Here is a 25,433-nt window from a genome sequence, read left to right on the forward strand (position 1 = left end):
CAGCCCCCCGACAGCTGTATATGTTTCTGCTACTAATTGCTTTCTCTGTCTCTGCTGTTGGGGGTGAGTTTACAGGACGACTGCTGCCGGGACACCTCCTCCGAGATAAATTCACAGTGCGTAACCTTTTATCAGGGCAGTTTATGTGTTTTAGCAACGATTTTAGAGCCAAGGCAGAACTGCCCATTATTTAAAAAAAAAAAAAAACAAAAAACAGAACTGTTTGGATGTAGCAATCCCCTTTTACCATTATGAAAAATTCTTGGTTTCCTGGAGCAGCAACTCCTTGCTGAAATTTTGCTACCACCTATTTTTCTGATAGATCTATTCTCCCATTCTACACCCAGGAACTGTTTGTCTTTTCTTTACCAAGTTAATTGCAGTTGTGGTTTCTTGACTTTAAGATGACTAGTTTATGGTTGAAGTACTTTCTAAACTCTCGGTTATCCATTTAGAAAAACCATGAAAAGCACGAGTATTTTGCTTTAGAATTAGCTGGCCTGTGAATTCATTTCTTGCAAAGCCCTTTTTCATCCTGTATCTCCTTTAATCTCCATCATAAAATCTGGCAGAAAAGTATTTATTACCCAAAGCAATCTGATGATCAAAAATCAAGATATGAGAAGTTAAGCAACTCACTCAAATTCACACAGCCGACATGTGGAAAGATAGGATCAGAAACCCTGATTCAAAGGCCAGAACGACCCCCTTCCCAGAGAGATGAACAAGTCACACAGGAAAATGAAGCCTATCTATGAATTCTTCGTGGACCAAGCCAGAGCGTTCCTGGCTTTCTCAATTCACATTTCTCCCAGCTTCCTTGTCCTTTAAGCTGAAGGATGCTGGCATTTCTTCCTAGACGGTGCTCTTGTCTTAGCTGAGTCGTTCTCTCTGCCTGGTTCCTACACCCCACTCAAGGAGTTTTCGTTTACGGATCTTTCCCTGGGTGGAAGGTCACAGGAGGGTGGGGGGCAATTCTATGTGTGTCACAGGACTCTTTTCTCAGTCCATCTTCTGCCAAGCAGTAGACAGCATGTAGAATACGAGTCAACTATGAGACGAGAATCAAAATGCTAAGAGCAGAGGAGGGATCCAGTTCTCACCCCAGGGGATCTCAGGAAAATGTATAATTGACCTTGTTTCACCGAAGCATGCTGTGCACAACCACTGTAGGACTTCCACAAAGAGTGTCAAAAATGTTATTCCGAAATGACAGGGCTGGGGTGATAACAAGTCATTCTTAATTATTCACGGTGCTGGAAAAATTGTAATCACCTGCCTAAATGACACTGGTAGATGATTCCAGCCTTTCACTTGGACACACATCAGTGTTCCTTAAATGTAGGCATTTCCTACTTGAATCCACATTGTATTAATTCCTATAAAATGTCTACATTGGACTGTTTATCTGTAGAAAATTAGAAGTAGGTTGAAGGATAATGCAGAGGCTAAAATAGCCTTTTTAAAACATAATTCATTGAGATGATACCTGATCTTTATTAAATATCCTAGAACTTTCAAAATTTTACCAAATGGCCAGTGATCAGCCTGGGTTCCACCTATGTCTTCTGTTAATCATACGTGGTGATCTTTTCCCCCATATCCTTAAATGTCTTTAGGCAAGACTCTCGGGTTCTCGAGAGGTAATTTTTCCTATCAGTAGTCAACATACAAGGTAACCCAGGAGGAAGGACCAAGGATGTGGTTTACTGACTAATAGATGTTAGACCTTGAACTAGAGATCTAACTAAAGAAGCAGCCTAGAAATGAAATGAGTGGAAGACTGCACATGAATTATCAAAATGTCTTCAGTGGCTTTGATCAGTTTGTACAGCCCAGAGAACAGGCACATTCGTTGGCTTATCATCTGGCTTGACAGGCAGTGAGTGGGAAGATATGTTCCACTCAAAAAAAACCATGTCACATTATCTGGCAATGGGGGGCACCGGTGTCTCAGTTTGAGTTCTCATCCTATGACAAATGGAATGGAATATAAAACTATACTCTAGTATTGTAAATTTGACGAATGGCATGAAAGAAGCAAACTTTAGATTCATGAGTTTTCATAAAAATATGTTCCCAAAAAATGATTGATTACATGGATAATCCAATGTGAAATGAGAGATCAATCAATGAATTTTCTGAAACACTTTCATTAACAAAACTTTGGGAATCTTTGGCTTTTATTCTCACTCGTTTACTAAGTAGTCTGTCACTAGAGTAAACTGTACCCTCACTGATCAATTTCACAGAATGTCCTTCCTCCCATCATTATATTGTTAGTTACTTGAAGCTCTAAAGCAAAAAGAAATATGCTTTTGGATAGAAAAAAAAAATGTGATTTACTTGAAACTGAAGGCTACCTTTTATCCTATGGTTTCTAACATGAAAGCCTCATGTTAGACATCCCCTCCACCCCGCCCCCCGCCCAAATCCCTTAGCTGGACCGTTAAGCATGTAAATCTTTGGGGTAGAGAGTTGAACTGAACATCAGTGGAAGTTTCAAGGGCTTGTTTGAAAATGAATACGAGATTCCCAAAATTAAAGCACTTGAAAAAAAAAGTCTCTCTCTCTTCTCCTGACCTTGGAAACACGGAAGGACGATGTTACTTTAATTTGCATTCAAATGTTAACAACACAGTCACACAGCACCACTGGGATCCACACTGGGTTTCCACTGAAGATTGCTCATCATTTCATTAGGGTTCATTATGTTGATAACTGTCAGAAAGCATTAGAAGTGAGGGCTTTGAGTAATAGAACTGAAATGGTAATTTTAAAACAATACACTTTCTGGAAGAAATGCAATGCCTCGATAAATTCAATTAGAAAAAGCGAAAAGTAAAGACAAAGTAAGTGATGTTTTGCTGTTGGGAGCGAGGCTATTTCAACTTCTTGATAACCTAAACTTTCTCAAATCAGGACCCTTCGCCAAAGATCTTGGTAAATTTGCCCTCATTAGCTCTCAGCTCCTCCAGTACAAATTGTCTTAAAAGCTGCAATTTTAGAATATTTTAGGCCACGTCCAAGTATCAATCAATCACTCTTTGTTTGTTTGGCACAGCTGACTGAATTACTCAGGGCCGTTTACTTACAGATTTGTGAAGGCCCTTCAAGGTGGCAATCTATAAAAATAATCTTTTATTTTCAGACTGCCCCACAATTGCCAGGCTCTAATAAGTTTCATCCAACAAGTTAAACAAAGAGGATTTAAAGCACAGATTTCCAATTGCAAAGTATGAAAAACCACTCCGGTAATGGTGCTCAGAAGTAAAAGAGGCAAAACGACCAGTTAGTTATTTTTTCCTAGGTGTACGGAGCCAATGTACATCTTCTAGAGAGCATTTTTTTTTCTAGTACATGAAGAGATTGGAAAGTTATCTTAAATGTAAAATTGGTTCAGTCTCCCAAAGAAGGAAAGCAGACCTTTCTCGCTAGAATCACTGAACAGGCTACCGAATGACTACGTTGTTCAAGGTCTTCCTGCACTGGCTTGCAGTTGTCTTTCTCCCCACACTGCTGCCCAACAGACCACATTCCTGACTACGAGGAAAGGCAAAGGGAAGGTGAAAGAGATCTGTTGAGGAGGGGTCGGTGATTAGCAGAGTTAAAGGACATTCATTTCATTGGCAAACGTGACATTGAAATTTCCCCTAAGAAATGATTCAGGAAAGCAGAATTCCTTCATCAGCTCAGATGGCATCCTTGTGGGTACTGAGGTCTGGACGTCTGCCTTGCCAGCAGTGTCGCCAAAAGCCTTGATGACTTTCTTGACCGATACAGGAATCTGAGGTGAACACTGCCATCTCCACTCTTTCGCAGTAACCTAGTAACCGAGTGGGGACTCCTGAGGAAGAGACAAACAAACAAGGTCCACAGTGTGTGTGTATTTATTTGATTATGCAACTCTAGACCAGGTTGGAATTTTCTTCATCTGGGAGACAAATGAAGTATTCAATTTTCATGAAGCAAGAATGTTCAGAACCCTTGAAATATCTTCTTCAAGTCATCACTGAGCTGAAGAAATAGCCTGAAAGTGACAAGCATGAGAGAGAAGGGTCTCCCAGCTCTTGCCATCCATCAGGGAGGATCTAAATTCCTACTACCTGAAGGTGGTCCACAGACCAGGAGCATCTGCAGCATCTGGGAACATGTTAGGAACGCAGACTGTCAGGCCTGACCTCTCCCACCAAGCCCCAGGTGATTTCCATGTGATTTCCATGCACATGCATGTGTAAGAAGCATTGTTCTCTCTACTCTAACAGGAATGGATTCTCTTCTTGAAAATGTTCATCTGATGCCTCCATTGAAACACTGCCTGTCTCACCCACAGCCGTTTATCCTAACCTGACCAGAGGCTCCAACAAAGGTCCTCCAAGAAAGAAAGTTTATCCGCCACGAAATTCCCTGAAGTTGTCCAGCAACTTGACCCAGGGTGTGAGGAACTCCTTGGGCGCTTCCTCCTAAATTACCCAATGCTGCCTGTATTCACCTGGTCTAATCGTTCTCCACGTGAACAAAAACCTGATTTTACAAGCCAGTGGAGCAGAGTCTCTCTTTGGCTAGAAGAATGAGTCTCAGATAGTGTGTTTTATTTCTTCATTAGTGTGCCGTCACAGTGAGCGATCACTAAACGCAGGGCTGCATAAAAATGTTGGGGTTAAAGACAGCATAATGAACAAGGAAGGCCCCTGATTATCATGGCTGTCAGCACAAGGGAATTGGGTTTGTCACCTGGCTTAACCAACTGGTAAGAACTGATTAGAGGCTGGAATCAGTTTGAAAGGATCCCTGGTGTTTATGTTCCCCTCCATCCCCACATCTTGTCAAGAGAGGCCCAGAAAGCTGGGGGCGGGGCGAGGGGGGAAGGGCTTCATTCTCTGGGTTATTGGAACAAGACGTTCTCAGAGAAACTCCCACTGTCTTCACTGTTGAAAAACCTGCTCCCCCACTGTCCCGTGGCACTGTCTGTGATGACAGAAATAAGTCTATAGCAGTGCAGTCCGGTATGGTCACCGCTGGCTGCATGTGGCTCTTGGGCCCTTGAAATGGGGCAAGTGTAAGTTAGAGATTGAATTTTAAACTTAATGTTGGTTAAGTTTAAATTTAAAATAGCCACGTGTGCCTAGCGGCTACTGTATTGGACATGGCGGGTCCAGGGTACTGACCGAGAAGGGAGAAATCTGACGGAGAGCCGTAGGCTAGAACAGATTCTCATTCTGCTGCTTACTTACCAGTACATCTATCAGTGGCCATCTCCCAGACGATCTGTGTCTCAGAGAGGTCTTAAGAGTATTGCATCATGTTTGGTAAATTTTTTTAAAAAGAACTTAAAAATTCAACTCTGAAGTGGTCTCAACCTTGTCTGTGCAGTAGATTTATGGGGGCCATGATTTTGTTTTATTTTGAGGGGGCACCAAGATGGGGAGCAACTTCTGAGAATATGGATGCCTTAGTCCCACCCCCAAAGCTTCAGGATTGCAGGACAGCCATGGGTAATTTAATCGTGCACTCAAGTGAGAAAATCCCCCATAGAGAGGCAGTGAATGCAGGGCAATCTGCTGTCGGGTAGTTTGGGGGAGGAAGTGACCAGCTGGAGGTAAAAGAAGAGAACAAACATTTGTTAGACCCCTACCATGTACGAGATCTTTGCAAATATTTTCTTACTTAATTCTTAAAACGAACCCACAGGTAGAAAGAATCCCATTTTGCAGATGAGTTAACTGAGGCTTGGAGAGGTTAAACTACCTTGCCAGTTTGTGGTGTTAATATCAGCACTGTGTTTCTTCTTAACTGGAATCAGAGGGAGGCAATAAACATTAGAGTCATGCAGAGATTTTGAGTTAGCCCAGAGAACCAGGCCAGGAAAGAAAGGATTGCGAATTGCTTTTGTATTTTTATGGACCTCTTATCAATGACACAAAAAAGCCACTAGTCTTCTTCTCCTATACTGCTAAAAACAGTCTCTGAAAAATGCAAACGTTTACCTTAGCTTTAAAACTTTGGGGTCTCCCCATAGGCTAAAATCACTATTTTCCTTTTCTCATTCGCATATTCAAGGTAAAGCTGACAATTAACGATTTACAGAAGCGTAACATTCCAAGGGTCCAGATACCACACTTACACATATGGCGAACGTGCCAGTAACTGGGGTCCGTAGCAACCTCTGGGGTCTCCCTAAACTCCCGCGAGGCAAGCTGCTGGAATTAAGCGATTGGCCCATGGTCCCCGAGATCACCGGACAACAGATCAGAATCACGAGACTAAAAATGCCTGGGAGCAAAAGCCTGGTTGTCTCGCCACCAAAGGTGAATGTTACGAGGTTCCAGCACAGTCAGACCCCAGCCTAGAGAAGGCTGCTCTCTCTGGGTGGGAAGTGGGTGGTGGGCTGCCTGATGCAAATTGGGAGCAGTTATCACACTGTGGCTTCCTTCTGTGCTCTAAAATCTCACCGCTGGAGAAACGTTGGTAGTGGGTGTGGGCAGGGGAGGAGAGTTGATGAAACCAACCACATACAATGGAACATACGAGAAGAATATTTAGATTGGAAAAGAAAAAGCTGGAACTTGAGCATATCAAACATACACGGCATCCAGAGAAAGTACTCAGTCTATGGAAGGAACAGAAAAGTAGATGAGGCAATCTTTGACCATTTGCGCTTCCACCGAAGGCTGGCCCCAGTAGACTTCTTCCCTCTCAAAGTTCTTGCTTTAGCTGGGGGAGGGGTAGGGACACCACCACTCACTCTGTGAATCTTCCGGGGGGTGCAGCTCCATCACCAAGCTGGGGTGGAGTCCTGGGCACATTCCCTAACATCTGAGTGAGCAGTTGCCTTGTCTATAAAATGAAGATAATGTCTATCTCATAGATTTGTTATCCCAGGAGCCCTGTGATAAGGTTTATTGAAAGCGTCTAATACACCACCTGGGTATAATTATAAAATGTGGTTGTTGTTATTATTACTATAATCATCATCATCTCTGGTTATGAAAGGAACTCCTGAGGGTACGGCGATTTCCATACAAATTTGGGATGGACCTGAAACTCCTCTGCCCACTCCTTTGACAGGGCTAGACAATGGCCCCACAGCTGGCCCAACTGCCCCCAGACCAGAGAGGCTTCTATTTGCAGTGATGTTTCCAGGCTAGCCAAGATGGAATTTATGGTAGGTACAAAACAAAAATAATTAAGAATAGTCATAATGACAGTAAAAGCTGAAACCCATCAAGCAGCATGATTTCATGCATCTCACACAGTATGTAAACCACACGAGAGTGTTGAGTAGCAGCAACCGTGAGGGAGGTACTATTATTAGTCCATTCGACAGATGAGGAGACTGAGACTCAAAAGACTCAACAGTCCCTCAGGTATTAGACGGTGGGCTGGGAAGCCACGCCAAAACCTGTGGGAAGCCTGTGTCTGGCCACTGGGCTCTGTCCCACCACACAGACTCACCCAAGGAGAGAAAGCAGGGGAGGGCCACCTGGCCCACCACTCCCTGCTCCGGTAAGGTCCCAGCCATTGCAGGGTCTGTGAAGCCCGGAGTGTGCATGAAAGGAATGGCTACACTCAGGAACACCCAAGTGTGAGAAAAGATTTCTTTACCTCCCTCCGCACTGGGGTGCCAACCCCATCCATTCCTTAATCCAACATATATTCAGTGCCCATCACTCAACAAGCATTTATTGGGATCCAGGCTTAAATGTTATGAACACAAAACTCGGAGGAAAGAATGGAGAAGGGACACGCAAGGCACAAGCTATGACATCAGTCACAGAACTGAAGCCCCCTGCCCACATGTGATCCCATCCTTGGAACCCCGCCCCACCCTTGTTTCCCCTGCAGCTGTCAAGCTTCCCCAAGAGATCTCATGAAACAAACTGTAAAGCCGTTTATAAATCCTAATCTCAGCTCTAATGATACTGTCAGACAACCCCTGAATGTTCAATCTCTGCTCCACAAAGTAGTCTGTTGGCAGCTATGCATTTTGAAGGCGACAAGATCAGTGACAAAGAGTCTTTCTTTTCCTAAGCTTTTCCCCTGCGCTGATCGAGAAAAGACGCATGTTTGATCTCATTTGCCCCCTGCATGGTGATGCGGGGAGAAGACCTGGCAGTGTCCTGCTAGGTGGTAATGAAAGCCGCAGAAACGCAAGAAATGGAAGATGAGCACGCGACTTACGGGTGCAGGGCATGGAGGCGGCATCGTTGTCAGCTCTGAAGAAGCCGCGGTCGCAGGTGCACGATGTGGCTCCTTCCCAGACAGAGTAGCTGTGGGGTGGGCACTTAGCACAGGTGGCATCCGTGGAGAGGGCCTTGTAATACCCAATTTTGCAAGCTAAAGGAAAAAAGAAAAACAAACCACTATAAACCATGGGAAACACAGCAAAGCAAAATGTCACCTCCTTGAGTCAGAAGAAGGGGGACATCTTTGCTAATCACTAGTGATCATCTGGCTGAAGATGCGGGTAAAGCAACCAAAAACAGTCATTGGCAACCGTCACTCTGTAAGGGTCATTAACACTACTGGTCAGGTGGCAAAGCCCTGGGGAAAATTTTTCTTAAAATCTGTTGTATATTGGGTGGGGGAAGGTATAGCTCAGTGGTAGAGCACAAGCTTAGCATGCACGAGGTCCTGGGTTTGATCCCCAGCACATCTATTAAAATAAAATAAAATAAAAAGTAAAATAAAACCAGCAGTATCAATAAAATCACAGCTAAAGTTTACCAAGTGCTTCCTACATGCTTATATATGTGATGCTGTTTGATCCTTACAGCTCCCTTTTCCTTAAGCACCATTATTAGCCTTACCTCAGGCATGAGGAATACCAGCTTTGAGCAGTAAACTGTCGGCACCAGACCACGCATCTGGCTAATGTCAGGGAGCAGCTTTGACCTCAAGTGTTATGCCCCCCAAGCCTGAACATTTGGCCACATGCTATGGAATCTGAGAGTATGATCTTGGATCAACTAGCTGAAAGGGTATCCAAAAAATTGGTTGGTGATAATTTCTTTCTTCTGTTTGTTTGTTTTTCTCTTTAATGGAGGTACTGGGGATTGAACCCAGGACCTCGAGCACGGTGATTATTTCTTAATCACTGCTACAGAGAGAACCAAAGTGAAAGACCAACAAAAGCAACCAAGCATCAAAGAAAAGAGTTGGTAAGACGCGGATCACAATTTCAGGGGAAAGTAATATAAACTACCCACAGTAGGTTCTGGAATATGTATGTTAAGATTATTTTTTAAGATCAGCAGATACTTTGTGTTTACTTTCAAACGAATAAAGCCCTCCTGTTTTTCCCTTCCTCCATTTTGCCAACACCCTCCTCCCTCTGTACATTCAGCCCAAGCGGCTGGTGCAGAGAACACGGACCACGTAGTTCCTCATGCACCTGACACGCTTTCCATGACTTCATATTAACAAACATCACACTGACACTGCGGACTGCTTTTACTAATGTGGAAAAACTCAATAATTCTGGGAAGCCTCACAATAAAAAATAATTAATAGGGCCTCGCTCTCCCTTTTTTTCCTCCCCTATGCCCTTTACGATTGCCTCCCAAATCTGCCTCAACCGAAAATAAAAATTGACCGACAGCATACGAATTAAACCCACAGGGACAAGGCCATTAAAAATAGCTGTTTCATTAAGACCAGAGGTACCAAAAAAAAAAAAAAATGTGATGGTTACCCACAATCTTTCCAGTATGACTCACAGTCTCCTCCATTTATCACATACTTTGGGTGTTTCTCTGCTATCAAAAGAATTAGCTGAGAGAAGGACCCAACAGGCACTTTCCAACAGCATGACCACCGCAAGAGACCAACCACGCCAGCCATCCAGCAGATTTTACTCAAACGAGTGGAAAAAGAGACAGTCACAGAACTGCGTGATTCTCTGAGGAGATATGGCCGCGTTCCCCGGCTCGTTACTCATCCATCAAGCATCCGTATGGCTTCCAACTGAAGCCTGTTCCTCCCTCTAGCACATCCTGTTGGTATTTTCTTAATCATGCTCTTGTAATGGCAAGCGGAAAGGGAGTTTAGCAGAAGCTCCAGAATGGGACAAGTTATTTCATCATTATTAACTAGTTGTTTATGGAATTTCCTTTAATGAGCCAAAACTTTATGATGTGTGGCACACCGACAATAAAAGCGCTCGGAGATCAATCTGTCCCTTATTTGCTTTCGTCTCTCACTGGACCGGAGCATCTTAGAAAAACATCTTGCTCCAATGACTGAGATTTATGTGTCTCAAGTTTATACACATCACATAATTAGATAAGGTTCAACCTGCAAGGTGCTTTTTGGTCATGCTTAAGACAGCCCTAGGGTTTCGATTAAAATCAAAACCTCCAGCTTTGGCAGGAAGAAGCACTGAGGGCCAAGCCTGTCCTTCTCACTTCAAACACAAGGAGTCCTCGAACTCGACACAAACCCACTGGGTCCCGTCTGTCACTCGATCAGTCACAGCCAACAAAGTCAATTTGTGAAAACCTGGTCACTCGGGGATAGGACTGCCAAGAAGGGATAAATTGCTTTTATTTTTTCACATCTGGATGCTGGAGGAAAACTTTCCGAGTTCCTGCCGAAATCCTTCATTTCATCTGGCATCAAAATTCAAAAACTCACGATGGGAGTGGAAGATCAGCAACAAAAACTGGCCTATGACTGATTCATTGCAATGTGAAAACAGAACACATTCAAAAACTTGCTGCAGGGGAGGGTGTAGCTCAAGGAATAGAGCGCATGCGCAAGGTCCTGGGTTCAATCCCCAGTACCTCCTACAAAAATAAATAAAACTAATTACCTCCCCCCAGATCCTGCCCCCCCCAAATTAAATAATACAATAATATATAAATATTAAAAAAAAACTTGTTAGGAAACAAGAGCATTGCTATTTCCTCAACTTCTATAGGACTACTTCCAGTTAAAGAATAAAATTTGTAGTTCACAAAAAATCAAATAGAATGTTTCAAATATTTTCAAATATGAAAATTTTCAAATGTTTTTAAAATTTCAAAAATTAGTTGTGTATAGACAGGTTTATTTAAGGGGGAAAAATAGTTTGTAATTTTATACTTTTTTCCTGTTTCCTTGAAGCTGGTAGATGAATATTTTACCAAGAATAAGTATTTGTGAAGTCATTTGGGGAATACAGAACTGTATACCTATTTAGAAAACTGAAGACCGCTGTTCTTTAAAAACACACTGACTATTTTTACTCTCCGTTCCTCTTGCTTTTACACACGCAAGCAGAAAACACAAAATTGTCATTGTGCTATTCTCAGCAACCCTTAGTACCCTTAACACATTCTTTTGTCTTCAACTACATTAAGACCATGTTATTAATATTTCAGGATTCTTAGAAATGATCTCTCAAAATAAAGTCGTGGTTTTTCATGCGCACAGCCGTTTTGCTGCCTACATTCAAAATGACTTTCTAAACTGATGGTTCAGTACATTTCTTTGCTCTGTGTGGTCCACAGCCTTCTAGCGTTTGGTGGATGAATGTGTAAGTCCATCCCAAATTTATTCACCACTTATTTGCTTCTTAAAATCTTCATTGCATCTTTCCTTCTAAATAAAATCCCCATGAAGCATGTATTGGGGATAGCAAGCATTGACACGTCTTATGATTTTCCACTATTGTCTTTTAAATGAGAACTATGACGTTGTAGTTTTGAATGGTAGTGACTCGGTAAGCAAGTCTAGAGAGAGACAAACTGCACCCCCAAGAGATGCCTTCCTTCCGCCCTCTTGCCGGTGAAAGTTCGCAAGATGGGGTGCAGCTGAAGGAGCACGTTACTTAGCCTTTCAAATACGCCTCTATTGTGGGAAGATTAGCTCACACATGCCATGCAAAACGTTGAATTCTTTGTCGTTCTCTTTGCCTTAATTAGTTCTTTCTGCTGACTTTAAATAAAAGAAGATACATGAGAATAAAGAAAAAAAAGAAAAACTATATTCTTTCATTGGCTCACCTACTTCCATAACGAGGTTGCATTTTTAGGATAGCCTTCTGTAGAAGTTTCTTTGTGGAATACTTAAACATAATTATTTTTGGTTAAAAGCAAATGAACAAAAAAGATTCTCCAGGCAAAAAAGTATTTTCAGGGTTTCTCAGTGCATAGATGATTTGCATGAAGTGTAATGTCCAACTTAAGGAACTGTTAAACCTATGCTTAAAAAATATTATATATATATGTTTTGATCATTTTTCTCATTTTTAGAGAAATACAGAAAGACTGATAGTACCTGATAGCCTTTATGGTTCATTTTAAAACTAGTTTGTAAAAATAACTAATAGTAATGTCAGTTCATTGAGCATTTAGGGTGTCTACATGCATTATTTCATTTAGTCTTCACAACAGTCCTGTAAGCTTGAGGTTTTACTAAGATTCCCATTTTGCAAATGAAGACACTGAGGGTTTTAAGTAACTTGTCCGGGGGACACACCGTTAAAGTGGTGGAGCCAGCGTCTAATTCCAGTTCACATTCTTCTAAAAGGGTCCTTATAATAGGGTTAAGACTGACTTGCAGCAAAAATGCGACTGATACAATTGAGTGGTGGGAAAATGGGGATGGTTTCAACTTCCACGTGTCCTCCCAGCCCATCCAGTTGCTGCTTTCAACAGCCGCAGTACCTGCAACCCACCTTCCGTGTCCCAGCCCTTCAGAGCTGCACCGTCTAGTAAGGTAACTAACTACTCACCACTGGCGTCCACTGAGCACGTGAAATGTGGTTGGTCCCAATGGAAACCAACTCTATGCGTAAAAATATACAGTAGATTTCAATCACTTAGTACTCAAAAGAGAAGAAATATGTTCTTAATAATGTTTATATTGATTACATATTGAAGCAACATTTTGGATATATCAAGTTGAATAACATACCATTAAATTTAATTTTACATTTTTTAATGTGTCCACTAAAAACTTAAAGTTATCTACGAGACCTGCATCTTGCATTGTATTTCTATTGGGCAATGCTTTGCTAGAGTGTGGACTTTTAAGTCGTGTGTGTGCGCTGTGTGCGGTGCGCACCCATGCGCATGAATGCCCACAGGGCGTTCTTGCAAAACGCTGGGATCCGGCAGTGGTGGCGGATGTAGAACTGTCACCCAAGGACCCTTTATTCATACATACCCTCAGCCCGCCTCCGGGACGCTGATTGAACTTCTTATTTAAGCAAGGGTCTCAGGCAGCTAGCTAATTTGAAAAAACCTAATTTGTGCTAAAGTACTAACAAATAAACATTAATGTGTTAAAAATTACCTTCCGAGGTAACAAATTTGCATTTTAATTCGGAGCCTCCAGAAGGTCAAAGCTGAAATTCCAGCAGTGAGTCTCTTGGGGGAATTTGAGCCTTTTATGCAAACTGGTCCTCAGGGAACATTTGACTCTGGGAGGCCTTGGGGGTCCCTCTAACCTCATGACGTGGGGATGCGATTAGGCACACACTTCCAAACGGGGTTGCTCAGCCTTTTGCGTACTGGTTATAGAGTATTTTCAGTGTGCTTAGGAATTTATTTCAGAAATATCAAAGTAATGTAATGGCCATTATCAAATGAGTGTCTGATTGTTCACTTGCTAGACTGCAGTACATGAATAATGTAAGAGTAAATGAAAGGAAAGGAGAACTATCTGTCAAAGAGGGTTTCTGCTTTTGAGGTTTTTGCAAAAATGTGCACTCCCCAGCTCTCGTTGGGAAAGCTGTGAACATCACAGATTCCCCATAGTACAGATGGGAAAATTGAGGCAGAGAAGTTAACGATTAGCCCAAGGCAGGATTGCTTTTTGAACCCAGGCAGTTGTAGCTTACACTAGGAACTCTGCTTCTAGACCTCTTTCTCATGCTTTTAACGTCTGCGAGATAAAGATGGACAATTGTTACAGGGAAATGGGTTCTGCCTTCCAACCATCTGACTCTGTTTCATTTGTAAATAGCAAAACACAGACAAAATCACATTGTTCCAGTCATTTGCCTTCCACCACTGGTCTTTCTGATACGTGTTGAGAAAAAATAAAAACTGAGTTTTTTAAGGGACTTTAAAGATCATCTAATGTTGCAGGGTGGGCAAACACTTTTGTAAAGATCTAGATAGTAAGTAATTTAGGCTTTGTAGGTGAAGAGGAAGACCAAGGCTATTAAAAAGGTACTCACATAATAAGATAAAATTCTAATAAATTTCTATACAATTTTTTATTGATGGAATTCAAAATATAACAGTAACAATTAAGTGCTACTTACTAATGAGAAGAATGGAATTCCTATCTGGAGAGGGAATATTTCACTTAATTGGGGTTCAAAGAAAGTGTTCCTTATTATCAAATCGATGGCAAATGTCATCTATAAAAACCATTCTTAGCTCTCAGGCCGTAAGAAACAGGTGGCAGGCCTGTGAATGGGGGGATGGATGGTGGGGGGGGCAGGGTCATACTTTGCCGACTTAATCCAGTGCAACATACTCATTTTTGAGATGAATGTCTTGCCCAGTATTCCTTCTAGAGCATGCCAGGATCAAGCCTGGAATCCATGGTTCCTGGATCTCTGCTACCTTGCAGTGCCCCCGGGGTTCCAAAGAGCAAATTCAAGCAGTAACTAAGTAAGAGAAGCGATGGAACACAGAAACAAAGGAAAAGCAGGTAGGAAAGATAACTTGAACAATAGCTCAGAGATAAAACAGAGCCTGAGTTCCTTCTCAAGGGATACACAAACTGATACAAATCTTTGAGTTCTCCAGGAACTCAGGCCTCCCTCCACCCAGGACGATGGTAACCACCTGCAAAGAACCAGAAGGCTGACGATTGAGATTCCTGGAACACCACCCTGTTACCTCAACACCAACAGATCAGAAAAAAGTCATACACCCTGCAGCTGTCACCCCAAATGTTGTCTTTAAAGACCTTTCCCCGAAAACCCATTTAAAAGTAAATTTACGTATTATAATGTGAAGGAAAAGCTGGGCTGGTCTGACAAGATAACTCACAGGTCTAGGAATGTGAGGGAGAGGCTGGGCTGGGCTAACAAGTCTTAAGTATTGGAATACTGATCTGAGTTCTGCTGGACTAACTTGTAAATCTAAGTTAATTAGTGTTGGTTTGCTGTTTATGTTTTTTGCTAGCCAGCTGGATTTTCAAAGATACATATCTGGCTTTGGAATGTTGGTTTGCTGCCTCCCCGCCTCCACTTTTGTGATGATGATGTTGCTAAAGTTGTTCCATGCCTGTTGGCCGAATACCCCAAGCTTGTACTTTACCCTATAAAACCTCATGTGCACATCTTGAATGTGCTCAGAGCTTCGGAGCAGAAGCCCCTCTGAGCCCGCCGGCGTAATACATCTGAGTACTCCAACCCTCCAAGTGGTACTTGTTTCTTGACTGGCCTGTCATTTCCGTAACAATACTACTGAGTCAAAATTTGGTTTCTGGTAAGATGGTTGATGGAACGTTTACTCTTGCAGCGATGGTAAGAAAGTGATGTAGCCTGATGTGGGGGCTGAGGTACTGATTACATGAGATAATACAGACACAGATGAAGCACAATTAGCAACTCACTAAAAGGGTAACCTGTTATTACTACAGTGGGATATAATTCACTGCAAAGATGCGGATAATCCAAATATTAACAAAATAAAACCCTCATGTTTTGTTTTGTTTTCGAATAGAACTGTATAGAATTTCAAAAACACTATGAGATAACTCACTCACAGTTTTACTTCCTTTGTTAATATGATGTGAAAAACCTCGGACGAAATTCTGGCCCACGGCAACTGCCTCTTATTCAGTGACCATAGACAAGGCAGATACAGGGGCAGACAAAACTGTATTTTAAAAACATGTAAGCGTATTTTTTAAATAAATGAATTATTGAGTTGGGTTTTGTGGTTTCTTTTTCCATCAACAACAGTTTATGATCCAGACCAACTCCTTCAGCAAACCACAGTTCCACCCTATTTTCTACCCTTCATCTCCTCCATTGTTTCCACGCTCAACTTGAAGCTAGCTTTCATAAACACAGACAAAAAGGGGGGAAGAAAAAGACAGGAAAAATCTATGCCGAAAATTGACTTGCTCTTTCAAGAACAGAATGCAGTATAATCCCATAAACAGGGAGGTAATTCTAAAATGTCAGATGAAGACGGTTTTCACATAAGGTGCAGTAAATCCTCCAGAAGCAAGTTCACGCAAAGCCTGTTAAATTTAAATTAACTCCATAAAAATTATTGAACACAAGCAAAAAGAATGCAACGGTGAAGTAGCGTACGATTTTCCCTGCTTGCCTCCAAAACAGTCTAATTTATTGAAGGAGCTATTTCTCTTTGGTGAATTGGGAGGGAGTCAACTGGAACAGCCGAAGTTCCAAAGTAGACAGAGTTCAACTGAACGCAGAAGAGAAGGAAATTAATTAGTAGATTCAGCATATTAATAAGGCATTATTCCACTATCAGAAATTGCTTAAAAGAAACTCTCCTCACATATGTGTGAAAGTACAAGCAGGAATGAAGGTTGCTAGCTACAGACTTTGGCCACACCAGTTTGGAATTCTCTCTTACGGGGGAATTTTTAAGGGCCCCAACAAAGGCAGTCAGTCAGGCTCCAAATTTGGAGGCAAGTGACTTGACTGATAGGACAAGTGAAAGGTTGCAGGAGTTTTGAAAGAGACAAAATCTGCTCGGATCAAGCCCACAAGATGTTACCAGAATTGACCACAGTGAGGCTAGAAACTGTCTGAGCTTTATGATTTTCTCTAAGATGAGAATTAGTATGAATTTATAATGAATCACGATAGAGCATTGTTAGAAATGAATAAGTTATTTCAATTTTATAAGGAGTATGAATTTCAATTTCAAAATAAAAGGCAGCGCAGCAAACTGTAATCACTATATATATATATATATATATATATATATATATATATATATATATAGTTTGTTAAATAAAGGTGCTCTATTCCTCCCTCCAATCCTTGTTCTTATTCTCTCACTTAAGACATTGAAAATTTGCTATATATATAAAAAAAAATCACAGATTTCAATATTGTCTTGAAAAACAATTAATTCAGGGAAACAATCTAACCTCAGAGCTCTGCAAATTTTGTGGGTATTCTCTCCTTTATTTCATACTAAATTTTAGATGTCAAAGACAGTGACTTTCTTTGCCAAAATTTGGTATTAAAGACAGATTTTTTTCCAATTTATTGATCCTGTTGAAGATACAAATTTGAGTAGGTTGGACAGAACTTAACTGAATGACTTATAATAATGTTTGCAAAGCTAAAAAAATTTAAGCTCATCTGTTTTTCTAATATGTGGACGTTTCTATTAGAAAAGGAAACAAATGACTGCTAAAAGTTACAAATGTCCACAAGATAAAGGAAAAAAAAATAAGAAAAACAAATACTTTAATACGAGCTAAATGTAGAAAGCATTTAATCATGTTTTAAAAAATATCTAACCCCTGCTTTGAACTCAAATATAAAATTACTGAAAATATTTTGAAAAAAATTTAAGTAAGTCCTGTAAACACTCCAGCCTTACCACTGATAATACATTCATCGCAGTGATGGCATGCGATTCTGAAGCCGTCACCACTGAACCTGACATTTCAGAGAGGGACCAACTTTTCAAAGAGTTGAGTTGCTACTGCCTTCTTTGCCCTTTGATATTTGGAGTACGTAAAGCTAGTGGTTCATTACACCTCCACTGATTTCAAATAAGAGGGCAGAGCAATGAATAGAGGAAGCAGCGTTGTTTTTCTCTTCCACACCTGACACTACCCCATCTGAATTTAATACCTGAGTCTATGCGATTAGCATCATTATGTAAAAAGCTCATCAGCTGGCAGGTATGTGCATCTATTCATTCACTCAGCCATTCATGCTTTAGCAAACACTTATTTAGCATTATGATAAAGGCTTTTTAAAGTTAAGCCTTTATAATAGTAAGAGTAATGATAGCAAGAATTTACTGAGCACATACTAAGTGCTAAAAGCCAGAGAAATGTGAAGCTGTTGCTTTCAGGCAGGGAGCAGACCACTGCTCACTCTCCCATCTTAAGGATGCCCAGCAGAGGTACCTGCAGACTGTTACGGGGACCGCTCCTATGCACCTAACCCAAGACTGTTTGCCGGTAGAAGGAACTGAGGGGAAAGATGGCATCTCTAACAAGAGGTGACTCCTGGATGGAATGTTCCTGAAAGAAAAAGAGTTTGACCAGGAAGCTGCTTCCAGCCAGAAGTTAAAACAAGAGTTAGCGATTGCCAGCCAGGAACAGAACAGGGCAGTGGGCACTCCAGGTATTTGCCAAGCTGATTTAGAGAGGCTCCCTCTTTTTAGGGAGATCCTAGCCCAATTGGAGGTTCTCTCATTAACGCTATGTACGTTCTATACTTGCTGTTTCTCCATTTGAAAGTAAAGAAGGTAAAGACTGGGAACGAATGAAATATGTTCTGAAGCCGGGGCCAACCAAGAGAAACACGTGTTAAATAATTATCCGATTAACTCCAGCAACGTCGCTAGTCATTGTCATCCAAATGACTCCACAGTCTGAGTTGTCCCAAATCATGATTTACGCGGCAGCCGTGACGTGACGACAGTAACAACTGCTCAGTGTCCTCTCTTCTTTCGTGTTCTGTTGATGGGGCCTGTGAAGCTCAGAAGAAGAAGCTTTAAAAGACTCCCTGTTATAGTTATTAGCGATGCATTATAATTCTCTGCTGAGGTTTTTGATCAGGGGTCCCTTCCCTGCTTACTTTTTAAATATTATTATATTGAGAATTTGGGGAAAGAGTTTTCAAATTCTTAATGCTCATGGTAAATAAAGTGATTTATGTGGAACGGGTATGATCAGGTTAAACATCTGTGTTTGGTACTGCATGCAGTGGGTTAACGATTTTATATAACTATCTACCAGCATTTAATGTTATATGTGTTTGACTGTTCATTCCAACACTGCTTATGTCCAAGAAGAACAAAGTAAAAATTTGCAACGAGCTCCCGGAAGAGTCCTCATCTGGACAGACGGAAATTTATGGGGCATGTGCACGGTCTGTTTCTGGTGTGATATAGAGGCGATCTGAGAGATGAGAGCAAGAACCAGCAGTACAAATATTTGCGATAACACTCATGACTTTGCAATTATAGAAAATAGTGCCGGTACCAACCCACCCTCTCCCACTGACTCAGTCAACTCCTGCAAGCTCCGGGGGTGGGCGGGGTGGATTTGATCATTTATTTAATGCTTTCTGAGCACATCAGGCTGACAGATCAGTGTCCCAAGAAATCAGCTTAAATTGCTAGCAGGAATACACAGCGTGAGAGGGAGAGCCCACGTGCATCTACCTTGATAAGGATGACCTAGCAACGGATCAGGGCTTACCTGCAAGCTTTCTACAGGACCACCTGGACCACAGGGAAGCAAGGATGCTGTATGTTCATATACCCGAACCCCCCAGCACTAGGGCACCCTTGCTTTCATCTGATCTCCTCTGGGAAAGCACAGAGGGCCGGTCTCCAGATCCTCCTTACTGGATGGCGGGTCAGGCTGGTCCCACCCTCAGGGCCTCCGGGAGGTTCTCTTGCCGAAAGTGCTTTGGCAGCCGCTGCTTTCCCTGTCATCAGTTTGAATTCATGGGAGAGGGCGAGATGCCAAAAGTGCTTGCAGGTGAATTCTTTGTCCCTTTCAAGTGCATCTGACTTACCCTGATGACTTACAAGCGTGTTTATCTTTTGTTGGGAAGGATTATCAGTTAGGTCGGTAAATTTTTTCCAGGTATAAATTATAGCTCACAAGCAGGATGCCAGGGGGAATACCAAGTCATCATCTGTTCGTTTGTATCTCATCCCAAATAGCAAACACAAGCAATCGTGATGAAAATTGATAGTAATAAAAACAAAAACAAGACCATGATGCCGACAAGTTCCCACAGCGTTGGGCCATGAAGAAAGAGGGGACAACGCTTGTTTGTAAAATACAGATGGGGGGGCAGTGTGAGTCGGCCTGTTTAAAGTAGGGGAACAAATCTGGCTTATGATCAAACACAAAGGAACTGCCTTTCACTAGCGTAACCTAAATTCATCTCAGATGGACAAAAATCTCTATTGATCCAAAACAAATTTCAGGACTAACCTTCCAAAATGATTACAAGCAGCAGGAGAAATTGAAAACTTTTCTGAGGATTCTATTTACAAGATGGTAGCCTACCTGGATTTAGGAAAATGGTTTCATTTCTTTATTGGTTATTCTTCCTTTCTGTACATTACAAAGCAGGTGAAAGTCACTAAAAAGTCTTTCTAAACAGCTGTCAAAAGTAGATCACTTTTGTGTCTGGAAAGCTGAGACCATGAGAAGCCCTGTATTTTATTTATTAGAACAGAAAACTTTTTCCTAGCCCTGAGGCAGGATCATTCTGAATAAGATACAGATTTGAAGGAAAAAAGAAAAAAAGAGAGAGAGAGACGGAGAGAAAAGAGGATAAAGCCATAAATCTTTCTCCTAGGAGGAGAAAAAAAAAACATTAGAAGAATTTGGCAGGTAGATGATCATCTCCATGAACAAAATGAAGCTTTTTTCCTCAAGGCTATGTCAAGGTTACACTTAGTATGTCAGAAATATAACCAGGAATTCATTCCCAGCACATGCAAACGTGCAGGAAGTAAATCCAGAGGCCAGGCTCTGTGGGGACGAGACCTGGGTTCCAGTCCCAGCATCCACCAACTGAAGGTCTCTGGGTCTCCATTTCCTCTGAGGATGCCAGACTACGTAATTTATAAAATCTCTTTTTAAACTTCTAAAAGTCTACATCTATATTCCTCCCAGGATCTGACTCAATGATTCTTAAAACAGCCAAAGATGTTTTAATAAACACTAAAGTCATAAAATAGTTACATAACAAGGTCCTACAATATAGCACAGGGAACTATATTCAATAGCTTGTAATAGCCTATAATGAAAAAGAATATGAAAAAGAATATATGTATGTATATGTATAACTGAATCACTATGTTGTACACCAGAAACAAACACAACCTTGTAAATCAACTATACTTCAATTAGAACAAAACAGAAACAAAAAGAAAAACCCACTAAACGTATTGATGATTTGGTTCAGCAAATGAGTCCAATACGGTTACCTTCCTTTCCAGGACTGGTGTGGGAGCATTCATAGAGCTGAATCTGAGCCCCGCCACTCACCAGCCATGAGACCATGAGCAAGGGACTGAGCTGTGGGCTTATCTAAACAATCCCCCAACCCCTGTACATTCAAACTCTTCATTGGACTTCCTCTTACCTGTCTTGGCAGAGATTTCTCAGAGCTCCTATGCTCTTTGTGCCATTTACTCAAAGCAGAAGACAGGATGAAGAAATGTCTTTCTTCCATGGCTCACTCATTCCGCATGCATGGTTGGGCACCTTCAGGGAGGGGATGACTGACCAGGTCTGTGCTTTTGAAGAGCACACGGTGTAGTGGCATGGATGTCACAGACAGGAGAACAAAATGGTGAAGTGAAAGGGACTGGAAGTGGGGGTCGGGGAAGGGTTTAGAGCCGGTGCCTAGGGAAGGGCTTTTGTGGGTGACCCACGAGTTGGGCCCTGAACTAAGACAGAGCCAGCAAATGTGAAGATTCATGTGAGTTAAACATCCCAGGAAAAAAGAGAAAGCTGGGAAAGCCCTATGGTGAGCGTGTTATCAGAGGGACAGGGAGAACAGCCGTCTCTCGGGAAAGCCTGAGGAGGAACGCAAGACTGAGCTCAGGAGCCCAGCAGGGTCAGCATCACAGGACGGAGAGTTTAGCATTTATGCTCAACATGGCAGTGCAATTTGATGGAGATTTTTCAAAACATCACTTTGACCGCTGGTGGAAGACGGATGGTAGGAAGTACTAACTGAAGCAGGGTCACCAGAGAGGAGGCTGCTGAGGGAGACCAGGAAGAGACGATGGTCACTTGGACCAGGGTGGAGGCAGTGGAGCCGGGATCAGTGCCTGGTTCCAATTAAGTGACACAAAGGACTCATTTCCGCTCTTCACTATGGTCATAAGATATTCCTTGGTAGGGACTCAAGATACCAAACAAGTGACATAAGGAGCAAATTTTGGTTTTCCCCTTGGCTCTGTCCTTGGAAATGAGTCATGTCTAGATCCATCTGAGCAGACTGGGCCATCACTCCCACCGCTAATGACAGAACACCTCCCGCCAACACAGCAGCCTGTCACAGGCTGGTTACCAGGCCCAGGGTTCTGAGCACACAGAGGCCACACCTCGGGAGCAGCTGCGTGACAGCACCCACTGACTCCAGGGAGTCTGCTGAGGGGCCAGATTCCTGAGCGTGATTCAAACCGGAACTAAGAGTGCAACCGACAAGCATGCGTCAACAGCAGCGGAAGTAAAGGAAGCGCTATTAGGTCCTGAGTTGACATAAGGGAGCTGTTGGTGTGGGCAGGCTCCGCTGTTTCTCAGGTGAGGTCTTTACTTTCCTGTTTCTGCAGAGCTGACACTGACCTACTTGGGAGACTGCAGATAACTAGTTGGTTTCCAGGAAAACTGAAACAAAAGATGAGAGTTGAATTTTCAAATCTGGTCCAATTCACAGCCTTTTTTCCTGATTGTTCCTGTGGTCACATAGCTCAATCCTTAGACTTCAGAGTGAAACAGCTTGCTAGAGAAGGGACTCCCTGGACACTGGTGCCAGCTGTGAGGGAAGCCTCTCTGTTACAGACCCTCTCCTGACCCCCGCATTCTGCACAACTGTAATTCAGTAATGAACTGTGTGCTTAGAGGTCACTGCCTGTCTCCATCTGTAGAATACATCTCTCCATCAGCAGTAGCAGCAAACGTGCCTATTCTGTTTGCAATGAAATCTCCAGCTTGTAACGGTAGCTGTTCACAACATATGGGTAGACAGGATAAATGGATGGATGAATGAATGACACACAGCCGCCTTTAGCACCTAAACTTGATGATCAGCTCTAGAACTCTGGACACAAGATCAGACTACCCTTTGCTGTGAACCGAGATTTACAAAGATTGTTTTGGGTTCACTTTCCTGTTCCTATGTTTCCTGGCCACTGGGACTCAAGATTTCCCTTCAAACAGCCTTGCAACATTGAGGCTGAAAGTTGCCAAAAGGGAAACAGGACAATCCTAACACAGGCAGGCAAGAAGTTCTACTGATAATATTTAAAGGGTGGGGGACTTGAAGGGGGAAAGAATTCTAACGCTCTCTGCTTGTGAGTACCTGTCACTCAGAGCAGTAGGAAACCCATGGTCCAGGTCACCCAACAAAAAATGAATCCAGAGAGCTGATTAGTTTTGAAAAGCTAAAATATTTAGATATGAAAAACTGGGGGAGGAAAGAGCAATAAAGGTTGGAGGAGGTGGGGGAGGAGGTGGGGCTGGTAGGGAGAGAAATAAGTCATATCAATGGCAGCCCTGAGACCTCAGGCAGATAGGATAAGAGATAAGCCCCTTTGCTAAGTTAGTCACACCCTCCCACAGACAATTCTCTTGGCAAAGGTTCCTTTACTAACAAAGCAGGCGCATGCTTTCAGCAAACAGTGCAATGTAACAGCTAGGGTGCCTATAAATGTAGTTTAAACTTTAAAAAAAAAAAAGCATCAAAGGGAGAGGAACGGAGCAAAACGTGATCCTTGGTTTGAGAACACTAGAATATTAAGATTACTGGGGTCTTAATGGCCATGAAGGAAATCTAAGTTCCCTCAATGGACTTTAAATGATGCCGTCTCTGAAAAAAAATGTTTGGATCTTGAGTCCAAACTTGACTGCAGAGCTGACATTCATCCCCGGGAGGCGGAAAACAGATGGTGATTCAGAGCAGGAATCCGAGGGAGAGAGAGAAGTCGGGAACAGGAAGGGATGATGGACAGTGAGAAAATTCAGTTCTTTTTCTTCAGCTCTGCCCGCTAATCCAACAGAACTTCTTGCTTCTGTTCCAGCTATAAAGACATCCCACCTAGGAGACTGGTCTGGGACGGCATCAGTGCCGCTGTACTGCCGCTCAAAGTTAATGTTGCAGCTAACTATCCTGCAGGGAAGGAGCCTCTCGGGGATTTAAGGGTAAAAGAACATTAGAAGACCTGGGCATACTGGTAGAGCAATCAAATTCATCTTTCAAATCCCAGGCAAAGATAACACTCTAAACTCACAGCCCAAATAAACCAAAGCAGGTTGCCTCCAACACAACCTAGAGTTTCAGCCATGCTCTTTCTAGTTCTTGGACCAAGATCTTTTTCTCTTCCATTGTAGTTTCTCAGTTTTTCTGTCTCTCTCTTTTCTTCTTGCTTCTGCTCCCACTTTCTTTACTGCCATTATCTAGATTCAGGGTAATTTTAAATACCCGTTTTGTGTAATAAAAAAAACCCCATAATATTCACGCTGATTGTGTCACGCCTGTGTTTAAGATCTTTCCAGGGGGCCCCACTGAGTGTTCCATAAAATCCAAACAGAAGAGGAGAGACACTCAAGAGCCTCAAATGCAGCCCTAATTGGTCCCTCAAATATCTTACACTTCAATCAAGCCAGACTGTGTAGCATTTGTTCTCGCCTGGCTCATTCGCAGCTTCTCAATTACTTCCAAATAATAAAATCTCAACCTCTCCTCTGCAGAACACACAAAAAAATGTTCCCTGCTTTTTCAGTAAACAAGGAACATTGCCCACCAACAAGCCATCAGCCGCCCCCAAGGGTGGTGGACCCTGGGGGGGAATTCAGGATGGAGAAAAATAGTATATTAACCCTAGGTAGTTAAGTTATGCATCTAGTTTCAACGAGCCCAGACTCTTGCATCTTCCCTTACATAAAAAAAGCACTAAAATCACTAACTTGGGATGTCTGTTTTTTTGTGATTAGCAGTAATCTTTTGATGTTTGTATTTTATGTTTTGTTTTGTTTTGTTTTTTGTCAGCAAAATCTCTAATATCTCCTGGCTCCTCCCTTACCTCTTCAGAGCAGTTCCTCAGAACGATCTGAGAGGCTGTCTCCTGGGCTATAGTTCTCAGTAAGGTCCCCAAATAAAACCTAAGTCCCAACTTTTAGGCTGTACGTTTTTCTTCAAGTCAACACTTCTAAGCCTAAATAAAATCAGTCACTACCTCTTCTATCAAGCAATACTATGTTCAGGAATCAGGCCTCAAACTTATTTTGTGTACAAAGCACTTCTTTCTATCTTATTTACATATATATTTATTTCCCTTATTATCTTGCAAATAACTGGTAAACCCAGAGAACAGGACTTATCCTAGACACACACACACACACGCCCTGTCTTAATTATAACAGACAGGATGTTATAAACTTACTAGTCAAGTGTTTTGAGATTTTTCAGTTCTGATTTCTCTTCCCCCAAATCTAATTTTTAAAAGCTCCTGTAATCTCTGATTTTCCTTTTTCCTACACATTGGTGACTC

General features: G+C 42.1%; 1 protein-coding gene across 2 annotated transcripts in view; it reads right to left on the bottom strand.

The window, feature by feature from the left end:
- Positions 1 to 25,433, bottom strand: part of EPHA4 (EPH receptor A4) — a 138,792-nt gene that overhangs the window by 70,326 nt on the left and 43,033 nt on the right. For both annotated transcript variants that reach the window (XM_074364382.1, XM_074364383.1), the window contains exon 4: positions 8,182 to 8,337. In XM_074364382.1, the coding sequence (XP_074220483.1) occupies positions 8,182 to 8,337 (156 nt within the window). The remainder of the gene's footprint in view (positions 1 to 8,181; positions 8,338 to 25,433) is intronic.

This window comes from Camelus bactrianus, chromosome 5, assembly GCF_048773025.1.
Source record: "Camelus bactrianus isolate YW-2024 breed Bactrian camel chromosome 5, ASM4877302v1, whole genome shotgun sequence".
NCBI classification, from domain to species: Eukaryota; Metazoa; Chordata; class Mammalia; order Artiodactyla; family Camelidae; genus Camelus; species Camelus bactrianus.